Source organism: Apium graveolens, chromosome 1 (genome assembly GCF_009905375.1).
Source record: "Apium graveolens cultivar Ventura chromosome 1, ASM990537v1, whole genome shotgun sequence".
NCBI classification, from domain to species: Eukaryota; Viridiplantae; Streptophyta; class Magnoliopsida; order Apiales; family Apiaceae; genus Apium; species Apium graveolens.
The window spans coordinates 196,086,930-196,098,614 of NC_133647.1; the positions used below are offsets into that span (position 1 = coordinate 196,086,930).

The 11,685-nt window shown below is 32.2% G+C and overlaps 1 protein-coding gene across 1 annotated transcript; it reads left to right on the top strand.

The window, feature by feature from the left end:
- Positions 1-1,589: 1,589 nt before the first annotated feature.
- On the top strand, positions 1,590-6,486 carry LOC141676441 (uncharacterized). Its single transcript, XM_074482115.1, has 2 exons — positions 1,590-1,811; positions 6,185-6,486. Exons 1-2 carry the CDS (start codon positions 1,683-1,685, stop codon positions 6,287-6,289), a joined length of 234 nt encoding a protein of 77 aa, XP_074338216.1. The 5' UTR covers positions 1,590-1,682; the 3' UTR covers positions 6,290-6,486.
- Positions 6,487-11,685: the final 5,199 nt, after the last annotated feature.

Sequence of the window (11,685 nt, forward strand, 5' to 3'; positions counted from 1 at the left end):
TATTTAATTACTAAATTTTAAGTGCCAAATGCTTAAAGTGCTGACTAGGTTGATAGCGATTCTTGAATCGCAAACTTCTTCTAAACTAATTCGAACCAAAATGAATATGTGATTTGTGATTCGTGATTCTTGATTAACTATTTTAAAAATTCGCAAATGAAATGCGGTTTACCTTATTTCACGTGATTTACAAATTATTGTGTAAACCCATGAGATTTATATACTGCGCATCCGAAATGTTGCGGCTACGGATTTAAAAAAAATAAAAAACGCAATTTATGTGTTAATTTCGGTTTAACCTAAACCCAATTCACCTTTCAGCCGCATATACATTATGAATTTAAAACTATATAAATAAAGTTATTTTATCAAAAATGGGTCATTCTTTATTTAATATTTGATTACACAAAATATGAAAATACATGAGTATTTAAAACATAGTCATAACTTAATCTTTCTGTCATAACTTAATTTTTCTGTTAAATTATTCAATCTTACAATATAAATTACTTAAAATGTTTTAAAATAAATATTTCTACCCATTTCGAAATGTAATATTCATTTTCCTTAAGATCATTAAAGGCTAGCTTATAATATTTCCACTATAGGTCATGGGTTTCTCTTTCTTTTTCCTAAATGGTCCTGGGCTTTTTTCTGGACTTACTTAAAGATGAACATGAGTATTCAAATTTAAATTTGGGCTGGGCCATATATTCTACAATTGGTATTCAATTCAGGATAAGCGCTTAGAAGCCCAATCACCTTTCTTTCCAGGTCCTGATTACTTCACTTCAGTCCAAAAGCCGGCTCAATTTTATCACAACTATTTATAAATAAAGAAATAATAATATAATATACATGCCTATTTATTTATTTATTTGACAAAAGAACATGGGTCCTAGCACGCATGTTGGGACATTTTATCTAACACATTACTCCAAGGCATGTTAGATCTATTTTTTAACGAATCGGATTAAGGGTCTGTTTGGCAACCACTAAATAAGTGGCTTATTGGCTTATAAGCCCGTAAGTACTTATCGATGAGTGTTTGTCGACCCAACTTATAAGTTGAATTTACAACTTATAAGCTGATAAGTTGAATGTTAGTAATGACGTACTTTTTCTCAACTTATTATGGTTTTTTAATTTTTTATTAATTTTAGTTTTCAAATTTATGTTTTTAAATGTTAAGTTAATTTAAAAATCATGAATTAAGATAATTATATTTAAAAAATATTTATTTTAGTTCATTTAAGTTAAAAAAAATTCTGACTTATAAGTAAAATAAACAAACACTTAACTAACTTATAAGTATTATCTACTTATCACTTTTAAGCCATTTATTAATTTTAAGTCATAAGTTATTTATTTTAAAATTTCCAAAACATAACACTAAATTATGGTCTCTTTCGTTTCCGCTATAAAATTTCGCGAAAAGCCGAAAAGTTGTCCTCATGAAAATATACAGGCCAATTTACAATACAATCTTTAAGTTGTCCGGTTATGAGTAGGCATATTGAACCGGCCCAGGCCCAGTACATTTGGACAGGGTCAGTGTCAGTTAGTTAACTTACTTTAATATCATCATCTTAATTCTCATCCATTTTCTCGCTCTGGTTCTAAAACTGAAACTGATAAAACCCAATTTTATCAATCAATTTCAACGAGATTTGAATTTCATAATGTCTTCAGTAGGCACTTCCAAAGGTGTATTGGAGATCGCTAAATTTGCTGTTTATGTATCGGTTCCGATTGGACTCATGTATTTCTTCGCTAACAATACTCACAATCTCCAGCGGTTTATGGGCGCTGTATGTACTCTCTCTCTCTCTCTCTGCCCCTCTCTCTCCCTCCTCCCTTCCCCCCCTCTCTCTCTCTCCCTCTCTCTCCCTCCCTCCCTCTTTCTCTCTCTCTCTCCCCCTCTCCCTCCTTCCATCTCTCTCTCTCTCTCTCATTTCTCTCTCTCTCTCTCTCTCTCTCTCTCTCTCTCTCTCTCTCTCTCTCTCTCTCTCTCTCTCTCTCTCTCTCTCCCTCCCTCCCTCTATCTCCCTCCCTATGTGTATATATGTGTGTTATTTTGCTAATTAGCTTTACTTGTTATTATTTTAGCAGTTTCTAGCTCGATTACTGTTTACATTTGTATGTATATATATGCGAGTGTGAGTTTATAACTTGTATACTTTGATTGATGCTTTAGTTTGCGTGGATGTGACCGGAAATGTAATTTACGCTATGCTTGCAGAGTAATTTTGGTTTAGGATGATGATATTGTTTTGACACTAGAAATTCTAATTGGAAATGTTTCAAAATTTGGATTTATGTAGGTAAGAGGGGTTACAGGAGAGTGATTAGAGTGATTTAAGTTGAGTGGTCAGTGGTATTGATGGAACTAATGATAATGCTTTTGTCTTGAGAGGAAGATGTCACATGAAACAGAAAATATATAATATGACAACGGAATACTATTGAAGTTGAATAGAATATGTTGACATACACGAAAAGATTTAAGACGATAGAATAGAGAGAGCTCCGGAAGTAGATTTGTAGTTGTTTCAGTCCGCAAGTACTTTGGGAGAAGGATTGTAGCAACTATCCAACTGAAAGGGATGATAAGAAGCAGGTGGCAGATCTGCAAAATGGGACACGAGGGAGCAGTGCCATCCCTCGTATTCTGGAATAACCAACTTTTCTTTTTCTTTCATTTATGTCCACTCTACTATACCAACAGCATTAAAACCCATCCAGTGTTTCAAGTCATATATAATTTTATGGCCTCAAAATTAAATTCCACCAATCCATGTAGTAGTGATTTTTAGTGGTTTAGTAATTACAATTTATTGATATAATTGTCATAGAAGTACAAAAGATAATAGGTAGAAGGTTCTGTTAAAATTTGAACTAAAGTATTTATTTCAAAATCTTCAAAAATAAATAACGTGGACCAGTAATATTAACAGCTATTGTGTGGATACTTTGAGTTAAATTATTTTTTCCATATATTTGTTCATTCATATGAGTATGTAGTTATTAGCTAGGCAGCCAAACTTTTAGCTATCAGCAAGCATTGTATCCAAAGTTCTGTCTTCCTAATTATTTCTGAACGCTCTGAATTTGAGCCCTTTCTGCTCCAAAATATCGAAAGGTGATCCTGTTAAAGATCTATTTCAGGCTTTCAGGTGATCGAGTTTTTCAGAAAAACCAAGACAAGAAATTGCCAGAACTCCTAACCACGTTATGCATATGTTGTATTTGATTTTTGGGATCCACTTGCACTTAGTTGAAGTAATCATGGATTTGATATTTTTGAACTTAGATATGAAGTAAAATTACTACTCATAGAGTTCTGTTCGCATATTATAATTTTTTGCTATGATGAACTGTTATTACAACACAACATGCAATGCAACTTATCTGGCGGTAATGTCCCTTATCATGCATAATCTTAAATGAGAGAAGTACAGCTACAAAAGGTTTTATTATATATGAATGCCATATGTAAGAGTAAGGGAAGCTTGTTACTTAAACTTCAACAGGGCCATGGGAACTTTTATATTTTTTTCTAGGTACACTCTGACCTTTCAGAGGAGTGAGAACAGCAAAATAACTATGTTATGGAAATATAGTGCCGAACATAACATTCTCGACTCTTTCAGACTTTTAAGGAATCAAATATAAAATTTTCAGGACATAGGAACTTCAGTACTGGTATTAATGTATTACCAGCTTACAGCATGTATTGCTTTACAATCTGTGCGATGGTTTATATTTATGAATGGCTATTTACTTCAATAAAAAATTGAGTATACCTTCATTAATATTTATACAATATTTAATTAAGTACATAATTAAGATGCGTAATTATATATATCTTATTATTACTTATTGATAATTTTGAAATAATATATGAAAGTATGCATGCATACACACACACACACATAATATTTTAGTTATTGATTATAAATTTTTGGTATATATACAAAAGTATCGCATTTATTATTTTATAATTTTCTCATTGATGTTTTAATAATTATATATAATCTTAATGAAATTCTAATGTGAATAATAAAATATAATCTTAGTTATATATAAATGTAAATACTAGATTTTAATTTTAGTAGCTAATTAAATGTTATAATCAATTATTATATAGTTTTAATCTTATTTTGAGAGTATTTAATTGCGGGGCTCTAGTCATGACCAAAATATAGTGACGAACTTACTTATATTATGTATAGGTTATAATTCTTTAGTTTTAGCTCTAAAGGTTCTCATCTATTTGTTTTGAATTATATTTGTGGTTAATGAAATGTAATAACAATTAACAAAAAAAGGGTTAACCAAAAGTTACTTTTCAACTACAAAATATATCTCTATGTTTGATTTTAACAATTTTGTATATGTGTTTGTCTGTACTTATGCAATGAACCTAGGGGAGTAGGTCGCACAGTCGGTCACAGTTAAAACCTTTAAAATTACTACATTGGTTTTCAAAATTAAAAAGACATTTCTTATATTTCTGATAATCTAAGGTTTGGTTTAACCATTTAAAAACTAAGATTTATAAGCACTATTTGATAAGTGCTAGTCAACGTTATTGTTGTGGCTAACTCGTTACTTCTGTTAGGGTTCTTTTAATTTTTAATTTATTTTTTGCTTCAGATGACATGAAAATAAAAATTCTGGTAAATGGAGAGATAGAACATAGACACATGAGCTAAAATGATGCCTAATAGCAATCTCGAATCAAGATGTGATAAGATTTTGTTTTATAATGTCATTGACTCATTGCTTATTAAGTATTGTTAGGACAGAAAACAAGTTGATTAGCATAAAATTTGTGAAGGATCATTAGTTATTTAGTTATTAGTTCTAGCATTAAGCAATGATTTTTTTGGCCAAAGTCTACATACCAATCGGCCTAATCCTTAGCTTGAATGAAAAATCAAATATAGTGCTCCGACATTTAACATCCTATGTAGAAGCATTGGAAGTCACATCAGAAATAAGCCTGGCACCACAAATCATGTTATATTATCTCGGAGACGTGTTCCTAATTTGATTTGTATATTAAGTTTGAATTATTGTCAAATCTGTGCTAGACATGTATCTAGTTCCTTGCTATCTATGGACTTCATACATGTGGTTTTTGAACCATTTAATTCCTAAATAATTTGAAAAACAATGTAAACTTGATGATGAACTTATGGCGCAGAAGCTCGCATTCTAGTGCCAAGAGTGGGCATCAAGTCACATTAATATTGTTGTAATGTTGTTGGAAGTTTCTAGATTACAAGTTCAAGTTTGCTAGTCATGAAACTTTACCGCGGTTTGTTGTTTGTTTTCGAAGCAAAGAGGGGAACTAAAACAGGTTTTTTGAATTGTTGTTTCACCAAGTTCTCTTGTTATGCTTTCTTAATAATTCTTTATTTTGTTTATCTTATATTTGATTTAAGTTTTAACTCTAATATATTGATATCTGGACTTTTTATCCTTGCTGCGATGAACATTAAAGTTTGTCAATATTGAAACCGATGGCAATATTAATTTAGAGCCGCAAGGTATGGCCATAGGCCCATATTGCAGTATTAATTATGTGTGCGTGGCTATGTGCGGGTCTAAGTGTACATCTAGCAAATCATGTGACTTTGGTCGACCATGTACTTATTTTGAGCGGTGTACCAGCAGCTAATTTGTTAAGAACTGTACTTCAGTTTTACTTGCTATTAATCTTCAATTTGACCATTGAGTACACGATAACTTCACTACAAGTCAAGTCATTTGCAGTGTGTTGCATTGATTTAATTTTCTACTTGTCTTGACACTACATTATCAAGAAATATAACCGTCACAGTATAACAGCTATGGTTTATCAATTATCATGGTTAATGAAAGGGGTTGTGTTAAATATTAAGTTTGCCTTGTGCATAAACTTATTCATGAGTCTATTTATTAAAGGAGTAGTTCAGTCAGGGGTGGAGGTAAGTAGAGCTGAGAGTGTTCCAAGAAATTATAGTGTATATTAATTTACTTGGGAAGAAAGATGGCTATCTCATTTTTTTCCAAATTGACCTGGATTCTAACCTGTTATAAAATATCTCCAGATAATCTATATTTAGGTTTGAATTTATTTATAATTTTTTTGTTATATATAATCAAATTTTAATTTTTGTCCTCTGTTGTGTAGCGTCAATATGTGGTCTATCCGCCTGAGGGAGAAAGACCTCCATCACCAGAGGAAATGAGGGAAATGGCTCGAGAATTAGCCCGGAAGCGAGATAGCCGTGGATGACTATTCGGTGTAAGTAGAACGTGCAGCTACTAGTTATTTTGTTTGTACTTTAAATAATGTAAAAGTCTCTAATAATCTCTGTATCGGGTTGCTGTTAAAAGAACAGAAAAGATGAACAGTAATAAGTGTCTGTATTACTGTCTGTCTGGATTTTTATTCAAATTCTGCTATATATCTAACGTTGCATTTAGTTACCATTCTTTCTTCCTCTACAAGAGAAAGATATGACTTTAATAGTCTGCTTCGCTGACATTTATATGTAGTGTTCATCTCTGATCTTCGTTCTACTTCGAGAAAGTGTTGATTGGTATGTGCTCAGTGCTCACCCTTGGTAGAGTGATTCTTACTTATCACTTCCCCCAGTCTTTGTAAGAAGTCGTCATAAATTTCTTACCTTTTTTCTTTTCTCTCCAATTTTAAACTTGAGGTAATTGTGTGGTTGTAGTTTGTGGTTAGTAAAATTTGTAGTTATTGTAGTTATACAATAAAATAGTTGTGGGCGATGTTTGATGTGTTTATCGGGGTTGAATCTGTTGATTAGTCGTAAAAGTCATTTAGAATGGAAGTAGTGAAAGCAACAGCTCTTAAAATGTAACGATAATAATCAGATATGGTGTATGATTTATAGTTGTTTTTACTGCTAAAGAGATCTGTCAAGTGAATAATTTTTGTTTGATCAATATATACAAATGTTATTTATATATCAGTTTGAATTATAGTTGAATGAACGTGATAGTGTTGATTAAATTCAACTGGCCTATGAGCTTCTTTGGCATTTTCATATTTTACTTGACTTGCTGAAAACTTTAGAACGAGATTGCTGTGATGCAGAAATGATACTTAGTCAGACAGATTTAAAGGAGTGTGGAGATAGTCGTCAACGCAAATAATATATTGGTTTGGTAAGAAATTCTTTTATTTTGGATGTGGAGACAGGTGGAACTTCATACATGCTAAAACGGACAACAAGTCAGAACTTTCTAGTCCTGGTACTTAGGAGTTGTATACAAGTTAGAGATAACTTGAATCATATTTTTCCAGAAAAATATTAGCATTCACCTATACTGAAGGGGACATCACACATATATTAATTGTAGTTATACATATGGGGATGGGAAGAGATTTAGGATAATGAAAATTGAAGTTAACCTATTTTGTAGTGGGAGTAGTTGCTTGTCAATCTTGTCATGTGTTTAGACTTTAGAGCAGTTGCCTATGTTTGAACTCGATGAAAGGACTGATAGAGATAGTTGTTTTTTTCTTGTGGATTTGTGTTCTTGCCTACTACCTCTAATAGCTCTACTTATTCTTACCAGAAATGTTTGACCCAATCTCAAAGTGACACTAGTGTTTTAGGCTCCGTTTGGGAGTGCTGTGAGAAAAAATGCTGGTGGAAAAAGTGCTGTAAGGAAAATTAGATGACTGTTTGGTAATTTTTTTTAATTTATGCATATTTTGAGATATAATATATAAAAATAATGTTTTTGAGAAAGTTTGTGAGAAGGTTTGATAATGAAACTAACTACTTCCTGCAAAAGCTGAAAACAGCTTTTTCCAAATGCATGGAGGACATGTTTTTGCTAACAATATTTTTTAGACCAAAAACGCTTTTTCAGACAGCAGCTTTTAGAATTTGCAACAGTTTTTCAGCAAAAAACTGCTATAGATGTCTGCAATAGCAATACCGAACGGGACCTTAGTGTATTTGTGAAACTGACATGGCTCTCAAAGGGCTGAGAATTCAGTTACGGAAAAAGAAATTCTCTATTTGTGAATTTGGGGGTGGGGAAAATCGGTTGATCAAGGGTTCTTGGGACTTTAGGTTGGAGTTCGATCAGTGTCTGTATACAGAAATATCGAATTTACTATAATTATCTAGGGTTCTAGCAAAGGATCTGCTAGTTTCATATGAGAGCTGGTTGGTACAACGAACACTTAAATACTATGATACCTTGATTCTCCTGTATATCATAAATCAAACACTACATGATACATTGATTTTCCTGTTAATTATCTAGCTAATACATGGGTGTCCAAGATGTTACTAGTTAGAAGTTGGAAGTTGGCATTCATTTAAGACTAGTTTCATCAGTATAAAATTAAAAAGAAAAGTTTATAAAAGACAAAAAGACATTAGATTATAAAAAATGAGTCTGGGCCCTAACAATCGAGAATCATTTATCCGCAAAAAAATTGCGGATAGAATTAATGCTTACAATTGATATGAATGTAGGGAGTAATAGTAACACATATACATCCGGTTTTTTAGCGATAATTTATTAACCATCACATGTTATGAATCAACGTAGACCGGCAATTGGCTGAAACTAGTCTGTGAAGGTCAGCCAGACTTATGGGTCACACATACATAGAATTTATTCAGCCCAACACCCCTTAGGAGTGTATTTAATTTCAACACCAACAATTGCAAAACTAATAAATTGAATGTTTCCATTTATATATTCCTTTGCTAGCTTCTTCCTCTCTTTTTTTCCAGAAGGCATGGCCAGATCATCTTTGAATGTTCAAACTATGTTCACATCACATTTAGCATTAAATTTCTTCATCTGTTTCTTGATTTTTAAGTATCAATTAGTTGACTTTTGCGTTTATTTTTAGATATCTTTGCCCGCAAAATTAAAGCATACATGAAAGGATCACTTGTTCCCGCGATTTTGACCCGATTACTTAATTTTTTATTATGTTTCTAAACCCGAGCTTGAAATCATTTAGAATGTCTTCGCAACTTACGATTTTGACCCGATTACGCAAAATTAAAATTTTAGGGTGTATTTGGTATTGTTGTTACAAAAAACAACAGCTTTTCGCTGAAAAATAGTTAAAATACTGTTTGGTAAATTTTAAAAGATATTTTTCGGAAAAGTGCTTTTGGCCTAAAAACTCTGTTACATAAAGCAAGTGTCCCCATACTTTTAGAAAAAACTGTTTTTTAGCTGTTGCGTGAAGCAGATGCTGATTTCACCATCAAACCTTACCAAAATCATTATTATTTTTAATTTTTTAAATCAAAACATATACTTATAAAAAAAATTACTAAACAATCATATGATTTTTACAACAACACTTTTTTCAGCAGCACTTTTTCTAACAGCACAACAATTTTTAACAACAATCACAAATAGAGCCTTATTCATATTCCAAAATCCGAATACATAAATTTATTAGAATCTCTTCGAAACTAACCCCTCGTATCACTGATAGAGCGCTCGCTAAATGTACCTCAGTCTCTGTGACCCGAGTTTATTACTTAATATATACGTATATCATGTGTCACAAGTATTAACGACAACATTGTATCGATCATATTCATGTATTACAAGTCTGATTTGTAGTAATTCAACGATCACGATAAGAAAAATGAACCAAAAGTATAATGACAAGTGCACTGAGCACCTAAGGAACATTTCCTTGGTTAGACAAACGAACTAATTAATGGAGTTAAATTATTCTTACAAGATAGAAGCTGCAGTTCCCATTTTCAGCTTGATCGAGCTAGTTTACACACGCGTAGAAGCTTCATTTCACATACAACTATTGTTATGCAAATTCTTCAATGAGTATTAGTCATGATTTGACGGAATAGCCCGACACTTCTTTATTCAGTGTATCTCCTGGGTTTTTTTTCGGAGTGTCAACAATTCGAATTTTGTCAGAAATAAGGTTGATGACTCATCATCTTCACACAATGTTAAAGGTTCGAATCTTGTTCAAGATAAGGTCGGTGGATGAGGGTGTTCAAGAAGGAAAATAGGGATTTGACAGGAAACTTTTTCTGGTTTGTAATATATTAACTTTTTACTTTCTCAAAATTACAATATACCTTCAAATTAGACGTTTTTTATGGGTAAGGTAAACTTAATCGGATGAAAACTTTGCTCATTATGGAAAATGGTTTATCATCCACCACGGATGTACTAATTAGTTTAGAGTATGATTTAAGGGCGTACCATCTCAAGTTCACAAGTTCGAAACCTCCGGGAGACACGGAACTAAGTGAATTGCCCTGCTCGATGGGTACAAGTGTGCTAGTAGTCCTCCAGATTAGGTGAGATGCGCGAAAGCTGGTATGGACACCGGATTTAGAAAAATGGTCGATCTACATTAGTGAATATTAATGAGTTGTGCTTGTCTAAAGTACAATTCCTACTTGCCAATTAGACACACTTTTTTGTTCCCGGATATATTTGCCGAAAATATTTATGAGAGTGTCAATTCTCATGTAAACCCGGATACTAAATATATTTCATTTTCACACCAACTGGCGCCTCGTTGCATTGCATACTTGCGTTTCCTTTTCACGAGTTTCCCCAATGTATCTGATAAAAGCTGCCACAGTTAATGTGTTTTTGTACAACTTGGAAAAGTGGCGAACAAGAGAACGAGTCAACAATTTCAAACGATGGAACGAGTCAACAATTTCAAACGATGGAACGAGTCAACAAAGCTGTACTTTTATTTTGGATAATTAATCATACGCTCACCTGATATGAGCGGAAGTACCGAGTGGTGACCCTAAATGTCACTTGATGGTTAAAAATGACTTTAAATGTCACTTTAAAATGATACATCGTGTACCGTTTATGCAAAACTCCTAAAACGGAACTTCGGGTAACGTTTTGACATTTTGGTACAAAACGCTATATGATGTACCGTTTTGAGCCAAAACGTTACTTCGACACCGTTTTGCACATTATAAAAAAATTAAAAAAAAATAAAGTATCAAAATGGCACACTATGTACCATTTTGCTTTAAAAATACAAAACGGAAGACGAAGTAGCGTTATGAAATGACATTTTGGGTCATTATTTTCAAAAATGACATTTTGGACCATTTAACATTCAAAATTGACATTTTGGTCCATTTTTCAAGAACTTCTGGTCTGTGGTAAGGATATAAGAAATCAAAAATCAATCTCTAGTTTATATTTTGAAAAATATAAACTTTGATAAAATTTAAATAAGGTGTTTTCTTGAACTTGATAAATTTTAATCGATTTTTAAAAATTTGATCTCTAATTTATATTTTAAGGAATCAACTTTATTACTAATATTATCGACATCATTCCGCATACTATATGTGTCGTTCAAATCATGGTATTTGAATCCTATTAACAAAATAAGGATGAGATCATTGAAAAATGTATTAAAATTTTATTTCCAAACCGGATTAAAATCTTATTATCCAAATTAGACATGTATCTTATAGGTATGTAAGCATGATTATAGAAATCGATCAATTTTTAAAAATTGCCGATAGATATCGAACGAATATATTTAACCGATTTAATAAATCACCAATCAATCAACAATTATCATTCAATTTTTCACAAATTACCAATAAATCACAAATTAATATATCAATCGATTAGTTCGAA

Coding starts and splice junctions, on each gene's coding strand:
- LOC141676441 (XM_074482115.1), top strand. CDS start 1,683: ATGTCTTCAGTAGGCACTTCCAAAGGTGTATTGGAGATCGCTAAATTT. Junction 1,812..6,184: donor TCCAGCGGTTTATGGGCGCT/GTATGTACTCTC, acceptor TCTGTTGTGTAG/CGTCAATATGTGGTCTATCC.